We start from the raw sequence: 17073 nt of genomic DNA on the forward strand, positions 1-17073 counted from the left end.
TTTTTTGCTACCCAATTACAATATATAATTACTAGTATTGTTATACGTTTCTTGAATAATTTGTGTTTTTTTTTTTTTATACAATATATAGGTATTATTATATTTTAGTTTTATTTCAAACACAATAATATAACAAACGAAATGGTAATTCTTAGACATTATGATCGATTAACGAGGCTTTGGTCCAAATTAAGTTAGGTTGTCTCCTCAGACATTTCAACTATTAATAATAAGTACATAATATTGTTACGGTTAATTGAAAACGGTTATATCGTATGCTAAAAACAATATTACGTACCTACCCGACTATTTTTTTAAGTATAATTTTTTTTTTCTTTCCAAACAAAGACAAATTAGTAATATAATATTATAATGTCACTAATTTATTACAACAGAAATCATAATTTTAGGCCTACAATTATGTAACATCTATATATTAATAGATGTATTTACAATGTTCTTATTTCATTATTATTATTTTTTTTTTTCAATATACACAACCAGTAGTATTGACATTATTATTGTTATTACCTCAAACAAATAATAATAAAGAGAAAAAAAAATGCAGGAATTCGTAACAGATCAAAACAAATTCGGCAAGATATGATTACATCGTGATTGAATACGCATAACTCACACAATAGTTGTCTGCTACTAAAATAATGTTACCATTACTACTATGTAATAATACATATGATTATACAATAGTATTGTTATTTAAAATATGAAAACAAATTCTTACTATAGAAACTACTGATGGAAAAAAAAAAAGGAACATTGGTCATTGTTACTCGTTAGTATAGTATTGTCTACTATCGGTATACAAATTTAACATAAACTAAATAATATGATTTTTCTAAAAACTTTCAATATATATATATAAATATTTTCATCTAAACATAAATATTATTATTACCTTATAAATTAATAGAGACGTAGTTACAAAAATTATTGTCATTAACATTTATTGTCTTAGGTCACTATATAATGTTATATTTTAAATTACATTTGAACACAAAATCCATCATATTTGCGCGTCATCGACCTTATTTACTCCGACTTTATCTAAAATAATAATGGTTTTCTTAAAATAAGTAACAAGCACACCAAACAAGGTTAGTAAGTAATAATGATAATAATAATAATAATAATTAACATAAACGATAAACATTTGGGACAAATCAAACAGAAATCATCGGGCTATCATAACCGTAAGAGAGATCGCAGTTTCAAACCATCACCGGTTACTATGTATATATATATATATATAAATTATTATAAAACGAAACCATTTATATATACTGTCTATTATATAGGATTAAATACTAAACAAAATGGAAGTATAAGATTATAACATAGGATACGCAACATAAATAATTATTAACGTGTTAGTGTTTTTTTTTTTTTTTTTGTTCCGTGTTAATAATGTTATTGTTGATGCACATGCTGGAGTTAGATGAGTTTTAGTTATTATACTCCAATTGTTTGTTTTGTCCACCTCCTCCTCCTCCTCCTTTTACAATGTCTGTTAATAATCAACACACAAAATTAATTGCAAAAATAAATATATATTTAATTTTACTATTATAAAAACAAAAACATAAATATTGTTTGCCCATATACGGAGGAATGTGATGACAAAATGCGTTAAAAAAAATACTATGCTACGTCTTTAAGGTTATCACCGTTATAGTATTTGTCGAGGCTTTCCAACTGTTGGCTGCGTAACCAAATGTGTGGGCGTTTGGAAACGATTTTCTCTATTGCCTGCTGAGGAGTCCAATTGTATTTCTATAAATTGAAAATAAAATATACATATATATATATATTTTATTATGTATACAAGCCATGACTAGTGCGATGCTATAGTGCTATGCGTAGGTGTGTGTGTGTGTACCAGCTTGCCAATTATTAAATGTTTGCGTGTGTTCGTAAAGAAAATAATTTCACGCACGACAATTCTGCAGATAACATTAACAATTTTATTTAAACGACCGACTTTGTTACGTGACTTATACTAAGCTAATGTCCCATACTAAACATATACCTACCTAACCTTTAAGGTTTTTTTTCAAAGGTATTACACTCTTTATTAGGTACGGGTATTATATTCAAAGGATTACAGTTTGTAGCGTGTGAGAACGGTCGATCCGTTCTTGTTAATAGGAGAGAATCAAGTCAAATCCAATTGGTGGCGTGTTGAAAATAATTATAGAGTACCGGTAATAAAAAATGACATAATGAACATAATCACACGCCTTATGCTGCTAAATGTGACACTGGGAAAGGCGTTGCAGCAAAAAATGAATAAGGGCATTGGTAAAAAATTTAGAACTAAGCTGTCAGCGGCATTTTGTACTTTTAGTTTGGACAATCTAATCCTACAGGCGTACAATGTAAAGAAGGTGCACACACAGGGTATACCGTAAGACTACACCATTGGCTATAACATATTTCAATGATGGTCTGTTGGTTATATTAACAAACAATAAAATGATAAAATTTAGCATATTATCATACATTCATCAGGTAACATCCAACAAGAGTGGCACTGCGTGTCCTGCCGGCTTTGCAATGAACGTAAACGGTTTTCCCGTCGTTTGAAAACGATTCTATAATCGAAACGCCACGGATGAGCTTGTCGTGCGACGGAGTTTCAAATATGTCCCTCGTGCTCAACTGACAATGTTCCACTCCCATTTTCTTCCATTCCTATGGAAATACAAACGGATATTATTTTATTTTTAACAGAAACCGTATATGTTCACTATTTAACTATATTCCCTAACAAACTAACCTAACACCATCCGACATTAAAACTGTTACTCAACTGTCACATTTGATAAATTGTATAAACAGAAATTATTTAATTCATACTCGACGACAAATAATTTAGTAGCCATTGTTTGTTGTTAAATTTTACCGGTTGTTACATTTGTCATTTTTCGTGACATAGCTAATAATTGTTACTGTAATTTTACGGAAATAAACAAGCGGTGTTTCTTACTTCAGGCTGTGGAGTGAAATGTTCCAGTTCGTAGGATTCGTTCAAAGAAATTATACACCTTACGTTTTCTTCGTCGACCAGCTGTAAACACGGTCAATTTCATCGGTTATAATATTATTGTAGAACAGGAATTATTTATATATATAAAGAAATCGATAGTTTTCAATAGTAATCAACCACCGTGGCTTACTTTCTGACTCATGTTTCTGAATGGTAACGCGCCTAAAATTACATTTTCGTCAATCCTATCGTACCAGTTGCGCTGGGTGACTTTTTCCATAAACACATTGTACAACAGGGTAGGATAAAACGTTACTCGGGCAAACATGATGATGATGATGATGATCTGTTAACAACAACAACAAGAACAATAAAAATTGGGACGGATGAATATGGTGAAAAATTATTATACATAATTTGTAGGTATTTTTTGTTTTTCTTACCAGTTATTTTTCCAAAAATTTCCTCGCGTCTCCACTATATACCGTGCCACCACTACGACTGTGCTGTGTGCTCGATTCTGGTATCAGTCAGCATAATAATAACGGTTATCTGTGGAAATGGGAAAGTAGGTAGGTAGGTGTATTATAATAATATAGTCTACAACAGAAACGCGACGGCGGTGTACCGCTAGTGGAGGAAAAAAAAAATTTAACGCTTCATTATAATGGGATTCCAAAAAAAAAAGAAGAAATTACCAATTATTTTTGGTTTGTCTACTTTCACAAAATACCTACCTCTCCTCACACACACCACACCACAGTCCACAGCACGGTCGTCAGCTGCATATTAATATTTCTGTCTACGAAAGCAGATTAAGCAGCTTCTGCTGATAACAGCCGCGTAGAGTGTAAACAATAGCTGATAAGAAGGATATCGATTGGTCTGACCGTGGCAAAACCGAACAGGTAAGTCGGTGGCGCCCCCTAGCGTGATAACCGACAAAATGGCCGCCGTGTATTCGCCTCGCGGCCGTTGAACCGGTAGCCATTGTCATAACGTTGATAACGCGACGACATACCTGTTGGATTTTTTCCACGGTTTTACCTCCACGATAGCTATAGACATAATAAATCGAACCAAATGCATAAACGGATAGACCAATTACCTATTATTGAACAGCTCCCCGTCATCGAGTCGACGTTTCGAAACAACAACCGTTTCCCCTGTAAATAATTACAAAATGTTTAATAAAATACAATAATCGCCGCCACAGGCATTTTTATTGGCAATTATGCACACATTTCTGCGTTGTCGCGCGTTACTCGATTCGAACAAACTGTATAAAACGGTAATTAACAACGCGATTAATACATTTTTACGTTTATCCAAATTCCAATATTAATCGACAAAGAAACGCATTATTATGAATTCTACTAACACTTACACACACACTTAAGTAGGCCAATTATTATTTTCCATCTTGGTAAATCGCCGTTTGTCGATCAAAATATCTTTTGTCGAGTGCAATTTTTGATTTTTATAGCAAAACACAACCAACGAATTATTTAAAATACCTTTTTTTTTTTTTTAGTACACCAAATGTTTTCAATTAATACGTATGTAATTACCGTTGTAAATATTGAATTATTTATTTCCTAAAATTTCAAATAGTGTTGTTAATACATTTATTCGACTTGCCAATTTGAAAATTGTGTAATAAAAATGTGTATTTGATTTATTAGCTTTGTTGTTCTGAAAAAGTATTTAAATTGAACCTCACATTGATGGTATAATGGTCCAAGTCTATTAACTGTCATTAACTTGGCCAGGATTTAAAATTGTTTTAAGAAAAGGTACATTAAAGATGGAAAAAGCCACCATTTTTCCAGCATTTGTCAGTAATCAATCGATTTAAAATTGTTAACGAGAAAAGTAAAAAATGTTCTTACGACAAAGGAGATATCGCGAAACAAAATTGGACAAAATCTTACAAAAAAAAAATCAGTTAGTTAATCTACAAAACAAAAACAATTGAAGCGCCCATTATCGTTACAAGTTTTTATATTAAACAATAATAATAATAATAATAATACAATAATAATAGGTAGTACGAATAATACAAAAAGGTACAAATGGTTTTACAATTGTATCAAAAAATAATAATAATAAAAATAGTTATTTTTATAGATATAAACGGAAGATACAATATATTAAAAAATAAATGCGTTTCATAATACTTTACAATGGTACGAAAAAAAAAAAAAAATACATAAACATATATTTATATATTATGTATATATATGTAAAAATATATATATAGTAATACCTAAACATATATATATTGTACACATGAAAATACTTTTATTGCCCCGACATAATTGATCGATAGTAATAATACTGTTTTGTGTTTGTTATAATATTGTACTCATCATAATAATACTGTATCGTATAAAATAATATTGCTCTTGTTTTCTTTAAATTTGTTCTGTACGTGTCGTCTTGGAATTTACATTCCCGATTCGGCGATACCTTCGTCATCTGCAACAGCAACAATACACGATATATTATAACGTAAGCTTTTGGTAAATTGAAATCAAGATTTTCAATCGAGAACACAACAACACAAATCTACAACAATAGGACTTGGGACTTTGGATGTTCGGACAACAGATGATAATTCATACACAAGTGCTTATCGATGCTTTTTAGCAACTGTCCGTTCATCGTAGGTCCCATCGTTACTCGGCGGTGTAGTCGTAAGGGTGTACGGTTAACATGTGTAATCATGTGTACAATCACCGTATACCATGACGGTACGCGATTTTGGCGACAAGCACACTTAAAGAGATACTTAATACTTATTACAAGTGAGAGGTCAGAGGGGTACACGTATAGAGTAACACCTTTACGGCTACACCACCGGCCCACTAATCTACAACAACAGCGTTATAAAAAAAAAATATCAAAATAATCGTTCTACTGATTACTGTCTAAACAGCTATAGTAAGTACATATTAGAGATAGTAGTAGTAGTTAATACACACTAGGCGTGTACTATAAGGTAGTTAACTATAGGCCGTTAGCCGTTAGAGCCAATGCAAAACTTAAAGCTTCTAGTATTTCTGTTTTATTATTATACTTAAATAGCGACAAAACACACACACACACACACAAACGCTTCAACAGCTACGTAGAGGGTAAGGTTAGGTCAAGAGTGTCACGTACCACATTTATTATTATGTTATTACACACGGCAGTCAGATATTTCATTCTCGGAGACGCATATTGTAAACGCATTTGAAAAAGAAACATTTTTAGTATTATATTAATGTTTAGAAGTTCTTTTTTTTTTTTTTTTTCAAGGAATATTCTCCAAAAAACACACACACACACACACACATTACACAACCACATAAGACTCAAAACAGATAGAAGACCCTATACATACACTCTCTTCTCGCTTTGAATAAGAAAATACACATTCTCGTCTCGATAGCGATACTTTGACACTGATGTCCGACACACAGCAGCCGTCGTCAAACCGTTGTTTTCGTCGAATCGTTACCGACACCTAATTTACACACACACACACATATACAAATTTTACTACTACTTATTCTCCTCGTCCGATCGGTGTGGTCTCTTTGTGCGCACTACGCACCACCGTCGGCTACAACTTATAGACCCTATGGCGTTTGTTGTCTTTCGATCGGTACCACCAACGGGGCGACCACCAAGATACGTCGTTGCCGCGGTCGATCATCGACGTTACGGTGGTCGTACATACGGCACCGCGTTGACCGCTCGAAGTCGTCGTGGCCGTCGTCGTGGTCACAACGTTGTCGTTGTCGTGCAGGTTCAAGAAGCCCAACCCTTGTCTTAAGCCGGCCGCGGCCACACCGCCACCACCGCCGCCGCCGGCTCCTCTTTTGCTCCGCTGCGACGACCACAAACTCTTTTCGGCCGACGTCAGCAACAGCCATTGGACGACCAGTGCCGACCTCAACCTCAACAAGCCTATCGTAGTGGTGGTTTTACCTTCGAACGCCCGATTGTGGTGAGCCACTCCCGTGTTACTACATATCATCAGCGAGCCGCCGCTCATCAGGTCCTCGTCGTCGACGCCGTCCAGACGGTACTGGCCGCCGTACTGGTACTGCTCCTTGAGCTGTTGGTCCGGCGAGAACAGCGACTGCAGCACGGACACGATGCACTGGTGTATGCATATGTACTGCTGTTCGGTCTGCACCATCCAAACGCGTTCCTTGCGCATGGCGCACACGATGCCGTACACGTCAATGTACTTGGTGGCCAGAGTGTGCGGCGGCAAGAACGTGCCGGGCGGATGATGCGGCTCTTGGATGGACTGCAGCACACGGTCGAGCGCTATGAAAGTGCCGGATCTGCCCACTCCGGCGCTACAAAAAAGATTAAAATTTAAAAAAAAAAAATCCAGTAGGCACACACTTAGTAGTAGGTCAGTGTAGTTGTTGATGTGACACACACCTGCAATGCACTATGATGGGCCAACGGTGTTGTGAAGACTGTTCGGCGGCGTTCATGCCGGTGGGAGTGCTGATGCGGTCACGGAACGCTCGGACGAAACGGCACAGAGTCTGCGGCGGACTGGGCACACCAAAGTCGGGCCACGTAGTGAAGTGGAAGTGCCGGATCACCCTCTTCTGGTCGTTCTGGACAAAATGCAAACAATATAAATTCAGAACATGTTTTCCATACATAATGATTGATAATTATCGATCGTGCACAGGAGGCACAGAGCGTGTGCACCGTTGACACTACTCACCCGGCACACCATGAACTCGGTGATCACGTAGTCGGCGTAATGTGAATCGTTCAACAGGGTCACGCATATGCCGCCGTCGCCACCGTCGCTGCCGCCGTAGTACGTTGGCTGTGTGTCGTACGGCCAATAGTGGTCGCACTTCTCGCGGCCCTTCTCCACGCACCGCGTCAACATGACGATGGACCGCGTGCCCGATTCCCAGCACATGCGCCAAAAGTCGTCGCGGGTCGAATGCAACGGGCCCTGGGTCACTATGAATTCCCTGACGCTGTTGTGGCCCTGCGAAAAACAAACCCATACACTCAGAACGTGTACCCGCTATAGCTATATGGCTGTATAGCACTAGTGTATAGCTTATGGCAGGGTGTTGTGTGGCGATAGTTACGGGCACGTAGTTGGCGTTGATGTAGTCGGAGCCCTCTTCGTCGTCGACGGGCTGCAGCTTGAAGCGGCTGTGGTCGTACGGCAGAATGTTGGTGAACCGGTTTTTGGGCCTGTTGCACGGCAAGTCGGCGGCCGCGCACGGCTGTTGTCGGCCAACGTGCTTGAGCTCCTCGAACTCCTCGGAAAACCGGAAATCCGAATCTGCCGACATCTGGGCGTAGTGCTCGACGAACCTGTCGGCCCTCACCGGTCTGCTGCGAAAGTCAACAAGGCGGCAATAAGTCACCACTTAAATAGGCACGTATTGTGTGTGTGTACAGAAATAGCGTTTAACTTCTAGACTTGTACCTGACTTGTAGGTCGCAAGAGCCTTGCTGGATGGAACCCAGTTCGGGTCCGCCCAGCAGGGTGTTCCTCTGGGGCGGGAAAGCGGAATCCGAGAAAAACTTGGAGCCCGCCGTCCTTCTCTGTTGGCCGCCGCCGCCGCCGACGCCGTTGACGTTCCTCTTGCCGACGCCGCCCGCGTTTTTGGTCACATTTTTCTTGTACTTGGAATAGGCGGCCGCCGCGCACAACATCAACAACACGAACACCACTATGAGCGCGATGGCGGCCGTCGTGCCCGTGCTGGACGACGTGTCTTGATCTAAAGCGTACACGGCGTATCGTTAGCATAGTACATAGTAATAATATCATATTTATATCAATAATAAATAATTTAAACAATTAAAATATGTTTATATATATTTTCACAGCGCACCGGTCTGTATGGGAAAAGAGTATGAAGTGTCGGTGAACTTGTCCGGTGCTGTGAACGCTCTGATTTTCACACGGTACACGGTGGCCGGCTTCAACGGGCCGTTGCAATAGCTGGACAGCGACAACGACTTGGACACCGCGCTGTTGTAATTGCCGCCGCCCCCGCCGTTGTTGTTGTTGTTGCAGTTGTGGTCTTGGCCGATGGTGAAGTCCTCGACGGTTTTGTTGTGTGAAAACGGTGTGTACGGTTCCAACACCTGTACAAAGTAAAAAAAAAAACAAATTAGCAACACTCGAGGAGCAAACAACGGACCGACAATTAGTGTCACTTATGTGTTGTATTATCGCTCTACCTGATACGGTGGCCAAGTAGAATACGCTTGGACGTCCCTCCAGCTGGGCATCTCCAGACCGCTGGCGTTTTTACCGTCGTCCTCGGCAACGATCACGGTGTAACCGAGCACAGCGCCGTTGGCTTCGCTGAAGTAATTCTTCCGGAACCGCACTTGTATGGACTGTCGGGTGCGGCTGACCTCGGTCGGTACGGCTTGGGCGCTGGGTTTAGGCGGCGCTGCGAAACGAGTACAAGTACAACAAGATTACAAATACATATTGGAAACGCTCGATTCTCGATTGAAAACCCGGTAAAAAAAACTATACTCAAGACGAATATGCTACTGCATAAGAGACACTGAAATATTGTATGGCAGCAACAATACAATTGAACGCAACGTTATACTGCTAGCTGCAGTGTCCGAAAATCAGTAGCAAGAACATTATGTGTGCATACCTAATATGGGCATGCGTTGGCGCAAGTGGGCCACTCGACCTCGTCCGGCCCGCGTCTCTCCGCACACGGTGAACAGGTACACCCGGCCCGGGATCAGGCCGGCACTGGCCGCTCCGCCTCTGTTGTTGACGGTACCGCCGGCGCCGGTCGTGCCGCCGCTGCCGCCGCCGCCGATGGTGGCACGGTTCCGCCACGATTCCAGGTAAATGGTTTTTTCCTCGGCCGCAGACGCCTCGGCTTCCGGCGGACCGCCGGCCAGCGTGTCCGGCCCGCGTAAGACCACCGCTCTGCCGCCGCTGCCGCCGCCGTCGTCGTCGTCGTCGTCATCATCGCCGTCGTCGTCGTGCACGCCCGCCGGACCCGAACCAGGCAACTCTTTCCACGAGACGACGTACCGGAGCAGCACGCCGTTGTGGTCGGTGTCGGGCAAGAACCATTCCAGCGTGAGTTGCTGCGGCCGGATGTCGGTGGCGGCCAACCGCTGCGGCACGCCCGGCACCGACTCCAGCGTGGCGAACGTGGCCGACAGCGGTACGCTGCGTCTCAACACGGCGCTGCTGGCCGACAATGCGGCGGCGTTCGGGGCGGACGGCGACGCCGGAGACGACCCGGCTTGGGCGGCCGTCGAACCGCCCGCGCGGACCACCACGGTGAACGTGTAATTCCGGTAGGGCCGCAAGCCGCGCACGTCGAACCACGGGTCGACGGTCAGGTTCTGGGCCAGCGTAGAGCTGGACGTGGACGACGGCGAGTCGCTGTCGCCTTCCAGCAGGTATTGGATTTGGAACGCGTCGTACTGGCCGCGCGGCACGCGCCACGCCAACGTCACCGCGTCGCGTCCAATGTGAGTGGCGTTCAATTCGCTTATGGGCTCAGGATCTGTGTGGCAAGACAAAATATGGCATGCAATTAATAATGAAACAAGTCTATAGGAATAGGCAAGAGTCTTAAGCCTTATTATACATGAAAAAATTACTCAAAGAAAATAATTAAAGTAATCAAATTATTAGTGTTGCTTGTTGGGTGACTTCTTAACAAGCCTGTATGTCATTGTCACAATAATATATTTTAGCTATAAAAAGTAACCTACTCTAAATGCCTCTGAAAAAAGTAGATTCACTTAAAAATAATTTTTCAATAAAGTAGCTAATAATATCAATTGCAATTAAGAGGAAAGCAATGATACAAAAATTACATAGTAACACACAAGAGCTACATTATGCTTACACAAGCGGTCTTGACGCCGCAACGGCTGACTGAGCACACCCTCGGCGGACACCGTCCACACGGTTATGTCGTAGAGGCGTCCGGGCGTCAGACCCTGCCACGTGACTTTCCATTCGTTGTCGGTGGCCAACTTCTCGGCGATAAGAGACTGAGCGGGTTTGCCGTCGTCGGCCGTCAGAGAATTGCTGCCCGACGCCAACTGGAAGCGATACTTCTCAAAGCGGGACGCCACTTGCGGTGTAGGCGTGTAACGCAGTGTCAGCGTGTCCGTAGTGTGTTGGTCGTTGACGGCCAAAACTTCGGACAGTATCAACGGCACTAGAGACACACAACAAATGCAATGCGTTAAATATAAACATGGCCATCGTCGTGGAAATCTAAGCGTTGTAAAAAGGGTGTGCGAATCTCACTCGTATTGGCCGTCAGTTGGGTGTAATCGCTGTGCAGTGCGTGCGATGTAGTGCGCACGCGCAAAGTGTACCTGGCGCCCGGCACTAGGTCGTCGACGCTCAAGCTAATCATCGTTGTCGCAGAACTTTGGCCGCCGACTGCGGCAACACTGGTGGCGGTGGCGGCCGAGTCCGATACGTTTTTCGAGCCGCCCGTACTGCCGGCCGTTGTGATCGATACGGATCCGGATCCCGACTCGGTCGAAGAAGACGACGTAGGTCCCGGCGTAGAATGATCGGCCAGTATCCACCACTGGACGGTGTAGTACTCGAGAAGACCTTCCGGCCGAGGAAACGTCAGCGTAACGTTGGCGGCGTCCACCAGTAGAGCGACATTGGTTATTGGATTTGGCCCTAAAATTTTTATGATAGCGGTTTTAGTCATAATATGATTATATTATATGTTAAATAGGAACACATTGACTTTACGTAGAAAGTCAATCGATAAAATAAAATAAAAACAAAGTATGTATATTACTGATGGTGTAGTTGACTTGTTGAGGAGACGGCGATTCCAGGGCTCCGTAAGTCTGGGTGTTCACTTGAATCGTGTACCTTTGACCGGCAGTCATGTCGGCGATTTCGGCTTCTTGGACGCCGGGCGGTACGCCCGGCAATCGTATCCACTGAGAGCTGTCGACCGTACGATACTTAATGGAATACTCTGTGAACAGGCCGCCGTCTTCGACGGGTCGGTTCCATTTAATCAATACCGATCCGGCGCCACCGGCCGCCGTGATGTTTTCCACTTGTAAGTCGACGGGCGGACGTGGGTCTGAAAAAAGTTAAGTGGTCAATATTTGTTTAACACGAATATATATACCCGAGTACATAATATACTTAAGTATGCACATATAGGGTTTTGCCCTGTGTACACATTAAAATATATTATAAATCGATGAACACAACAAATCGACATAACCGCTACTTACACACTGCTTGGAAATAATCGTGCGGTTCGCTGAGTAAACCGTGACTGATTGCAAACACTTTGATTTGATAAGCGGCACCCGGATACAAGTGTCGCAAAGATACACGCCACTCGCTCGTGATTCTCACCATCGGAATATCGTCTACAAACAACAAGCGTGTAATTGTATATACATTGTTTTTTAGTTGTACATAATTTTTTTATGATTATCATTTTTTACTATGTCATAATTTTTTTAATTGTTACTACAGTACACAGTACCTGTATCGTTACGACGGCACACCACTTGGAATGTCTCTTGTCGACTGTTGACGTCCGTCTTCCAAGACACGTTCAGTCCGTAGTCAATGGTGGGTCTTAGATCTTCTATTATCGGTGCCGAAGGTTCTAAACATAAAACACAATTAATAAAACAGTCACACTTGATTGTATATTGGGAGAATACATTTGACAATGACAAAATCTCTAAAAAAACCTAGTTACGTATTATAATATGTAATGGAAAATGCACTCACTCATCGTGTGATAAACTATGGTATCGTTGCTGGCCGCAAGTCCTACTCCGGTTCCGCTGAGGGCACGGACGGCTATGGAATAATTACGGCCCGGTAGCAGAGCGTCCAAAGTGCACTCGACCAAGTTGTTGGAATTGCCGACACCTGTGCCGCCGCCGCCGCTATCGGCTGTCACTTGATTGGCGGCCGGCACGATTATCACATTGCTGTCGGCCGCGCCGGCAGACGACTGTTGTTGTTGAGACGATTGAGATGCGCTCGTCTGCTGCAGTTGTTGTTGTTGTTGAATGACCCCGCCGGATATTCCTATTCCGGCCGCGACGACCGTTGCCGTCGTTTCTGTCGCTCCGGGCAACTGGCCAATGCCGGCGCCGGTGTTGGAAACCACTTCGGTGTACGCCACTTGGTAAGCGTCTTGATAGCTAGCCGAATCCGGTGCCCATTGCAACGTTAACACGCTGTCTTCTACACGGGCTATTTTCAAATCAATCACCGGCAAAGGTTCTGCAAAGAAAAAGGAAAGAAAATTAAATTTTCATTTACTTAAATAAAATTATCAACTATTTCCAGAGGGTATAGAAAAAGTCACTGTAGCGTTGAAGACTTACTGAGAGTGACGTTGACCGAAGCCGGCCAACTGGCGACTTTTCCGGAGACGGTTTTCACCAAAACCTGGTACGTGCGTCCCGGTTCCATGTCGTGGTTGAGGTCGGTGCTCGTAAGCGAACGCGCAATCGTTATCGGAGTGGACTGTTGTTGTTGCGTTGGCACAACGGCTGTAGACTTTTTAGCCGCCGCCACAGCGTTGACAGATATTTGATACTTGTCAAACTCGCTAGAGGAGAAAAATAAGTGGGTTATTTAAAATTGCACATAAAATTTGAACTAATAAACTGTTATGACCAATAACCGGTCGACGATAATTTTTACATGTCGATTTGCTGCCGTTATTTTCTTACCAGAGGCCTTTGGGAGGATCCCATCGTACGCGAACGTTATACGATCCCGTCAGTCGATGATCGACAATCAAGTTGGTCGGACGCAACGGTATCGTGCGATACTGCGCCGTGGTGGGCTGCGAAGTTTCGTCTTCGCTCACCGTGTGCACGCTTATGTTGTAGGCACGACCCGGCACCAATCCTTTGAAAGCCGCTTGCGCTGGACCCGGCGGTTCGCCTTCCCGTTCCACGTACAACACCGATTCTGGCGAATCGGGTGGTTCGACGCTGACCTGAAAAAAACAAAAAAATAGCATTGTCGATACACTATAACTCTACTAAATGTCTAAAAAAAAAAAAAAAGAGGAAGAACCAACAAATTTTTAAGAATTCAAAGAACAAAAGTAAATAAACTTAATAAATATTTGCTTCGTTTCATAAAACATTAAAAATATATATCTGATTTGTATTAAATAACTATAAATTATAATTTTATTATAGAAAGAGTAATACCGAGTACATTTAATTCCAAGTTACTCTAATACATAAAACTGGGGGGAAAAAATGTAAATTTTATAAATATTTTAAATATCGTTACCTTGTAATGTGTAAACACGCTGGCCGGATAACTGGGTTGCCATAAAACGAGTAACGTCGTTTCATTCCGAAACCAAACGATAAACTTTCCGGGTGTGCTCGGTTCTAAAAGAAGAAAAAAACAAGAACATTTAAATATTACGTCAAAGAATTTTGAAAATATCGCCTTAAAGCGCGGCAGTATTTTCTAATAGAATAAAAATATAATTACTCGTGGTAAAGTTGCGCGATATGTAGGCCACGCTCTCTTTGCGATCGTACACGGCGAAAAGTTGCACCTGATAAGTGGCGCCCGGCGTTAATTCTTTCAACACGTACTGTTGCACCGCTTGTTGTGGCTGCGGCGGCGAATCCCCTTTGTCGGAATCGTTTGGATTCACGCTAGGCACGACGATTACGCGGCCGATATTTTGTTCGGACGCCGGCAGTGAACTCGACAATCCATTTACCTGATATTTTGTAATTAATATATATATATATATATAACTTATAAAGATACAACCATTAAGATTACATTGGCGTTTAAGATACAAAATATACACTTAAGCGGCAAATAAAAGACAATATTAATTAATTTAGCAACAATGTGATTATAATAATAATTATTATTGTGAGTTGTGTTTACTTTGAGCTTGAAACTGTCGTAGTTGCCCGACGCTGGTGGCGACCAAGAGACGTGTGCCACTTTTCCGCCTTTCACTTGCACGGTCAAATTTGTCGGCGGATCGGGAGCTTAAAACAAAATGTATTAATTAAATTCCACAGGGGGGTAAACACACAGCTATTATACTATTGAACTATACCTGTAGTGATCGACGCCGTCCACGTGAGTAACCAATTGTTGTCGCCAGTGCTATTGCTGTAGTACAGCCAAAAGTCGTATCGCGTACCGGGCAAAGCTTGCGAAAAGTGTATAACATCACCTGGGTAGGTACACACATTGAGTGGTTGTAATGAGAAAATGTTTTAAAAATTGTTGTAAAAAATTGAAAATGTTTGTCACAATGAGATAAGAAAAAAATGAAAAAGTGTAAATATCGACTATTGCTCACCTATATCCTGAGAAGTTATTGTCGTGTTGGCCGGTGGCTGTCCGTAGGGCGGTGAATAGTCTAACCTATACGATCCACCGGTTACGGACGACGAACCTTGACGAGGCAATTGTATTGCAAGATCGGCAGCCAACTATAGGAAAGAAAAAAGAAAAAACGTCAAAGAGTTATATATTATATATAACACAAGTGCATGTAATGCTGTGCATGCATAACAGGTGCAAGTGGTAATACTTATTGGAACATTGTGTGTTTAAATTACCGTGCACTTGACGACGATAGCGGCGATTGCGATAAATTGCACAGTCCTGGTAGCGGGCATTTTTTTCCGTTTCTTTGGTCAATAATTGCACAAATATTGTATTTTCACCTACGTCGGGCAACGTAATTTGACGATGACGACGACGACATACACCGGTGGTGGCGATGGTTGAAAGTTTGGGCTCGTGGCCAGGTAATAACAACAACAGTTGCAGCAGCAGCAGCAGCAGCCGAACGGTAATCGACGGCAATCATGATCGGAACGACGGAACGCTGATCATGTTACGGGAAAAATTGTGTGTATTTTTTTTTTTTTTTTATTACTTGTAGCTGCAGGCGGGTAATTAATATTGATTAATTCATTAATCCGGTCGTTAAGCCGCTCGAGAGTCTGCACCGAACGCTGGTCTGTCCCGCAAACGCACCATCGTCGTCCCAATCGTTATCAGCAGCAGCAGCAGCAGCTCCAAGAGTCGTGAAAAATATATTTTACAACTTATTGTGTGTGTTTTCTTCTCTAAAAGTCAAACGCGACGACGACACTAACGACGTGTGTACGAATAAAAATTTAATTACTATTCAATACCGGATTTTACGATTATTACTATCCGCACAGCACAGCACAGCACAGCGCACACAAAACAACCGCGATACCCCGTGATAATAATATATAATGTTTAATATCGGCTGTACACGAGAAAGTGTGTATGTGGTGTACACACACAAGCAGCAGCTACTGGCACACACAAATCTTTTACAATACAAAAATTCCCCACCAAAAACCCGCGTGTATGTATACCGTGGTGGCACTTTCGTAATATCACAACGCGGCGCATCTACTATATTATTTTAACAACTATACACTATATATATATATATATTACACGCTGTATTATTCACTCTGTATATTATTATTATTATTATTATTATATATATACTGGTGCACCACACAGTTCTGCAACGCAAACAACAATCGCCGCCGCCGCGCCGATACCACTACCACCTATACACTATGATACTATCATATTATTATTATTATTATTGTCTTGCCCACCACCACCACCACCTTTCACAAGACGGCACACACACACACACACAAAACAAACTGCAACCGCGCTGCTGTGCGCCGGTGGGGGTTGCACAACACCTCAATAATAGAGTACACTATACCGAACGTAAACAGTACACCCCATGTATAGGTGTAATATACCTGTATATATATGTGTATAAAATATTAAGACGTTGCCGTTGGCGGCCACCGTAAGCAGCGTCTTATCAAAACGATAATAATTGTTTGATAACACAATGCGCGTTGTTTATCACGAGGAAAATAATATAATAAAATATAATATTTACAAATTACACAGCTGCAGCAGCAGCAGCAGCTCAATAGTATTAATATTATTGCCGTGTGTG

At 41.9% G+C, this 17073-nt stretch overlaps 2 protein-coding genes across 8 annotated transcripts; both read right to left on the reverse strand.

Moving 5' to 3' along the window:
• Positions 1–59: 59 nt before the first annotated feature.
• Positions 60–3849, reverse strand: LOC126842061 (phosphatidylglycerophosphatase and protein-tyrosine phosphatase 1). 6 transcript variants are annotated; one of them, XM_050578917.1, is made up of 7 exons: positions 3745–3849; positions 3451–3559; positions 3198–3353; positions 3008–3088; positions 2521–2712; positions 1686–1791; positions 1077–1525 (listed from the first exon to the last, which is right to left on the reverse strand). In XM_050578917.1, exons 3-7 carry the CDS (start codon positions 3333–3335, stop codon positions 1464–1466), a joined length of 579 nt encoding a protein of 192 aa, XP_050434874.1. In that variant the 5' UTR covers positions 3336–3353; positions 3451–3559; positions 3745–3849; the 3' UTR covers positions 1077–1463. The 6 variants fall into 6 exon arrangements, with proteins under 6 accessions (XP_050434876.1, XP_050434877.1, XP_050434874.1 ...); XM_050578916.1 differs by having other exon boundaries at positions 3451–3637; positions 3745–3761; XM_050578918.1 differs by lacking the exon at positions 3745–3849 and adding an exon at positions 3706–3724.
• Positions 3850–5063: 1214 nt separating this feature from the next.
• On the reverse strand, positions 5064–16640 carry LOC126842060 (tyrosine-protein phosphatase 10D-like). 2 transcript variants are annotated; one of them, XM_050578914.1, is made up of 23 exons: positions 15659–16640; positions 15397–15529; positions 15148–15267; positions 14970–15076; positions 14556–14793; positions 14346–14449; positions 13769–14040; positions 13418–13644; positions 12810–13313; positions 12556–12681; positions 12296–12436; positions 11842–12138; positions 11325–11717; positions 10915–11232; positions 9688–10566; positions 9251–9468; positions 8899–9154; positions 8487–8784; positions 8140–8389; positions 7755–8033; positions 7457–7641; positions 6989–7368; positions 5064–5488 (listed from the first exon to the last, which is right to left on the reverse strand). In XM_050578914.1, the coding sequence occupies exons 1-23, from the start codon at positions 15716–15718 to the stop codon at positions 5457–5459; spliced, it is 5817 nt and encodes a 1938-aa protein (XP_050434871.1). In that variant the 5' UTR covers positions 15719–16640; the 3' UTR covers positions 5064–5456. The 2 variants fall into 2 exon arrangements, with proteins under 2 accessions (XP_050434871.1, XP_050434870.1); XM_050578913.1 differs by having other exon boundaries at positions 8140–8392; positions 15659–16639.
• Positions 16641–17073: the final 433 nt, after the last annotated feature.

This window comes from Adelges cooleyi, unplaced genomic scaffold (assembly GCF_023614345.1).
Source record: "Adelges cooleyi isolate 19-005CV unplaced genomic scaffold, UGA_ACOO_1.1 ACOO_flye_CR_arks_rails_tigmint_CR_PRNA_446, whole genome shotgun sequence".
In the NCBI taxonomy this organism is placed as follows: Eukaryota; Metazoa; Arthropoda; class Insecta; order Hemiptera; family Adelgidae; genus Adelges; species Adelges cooleyi.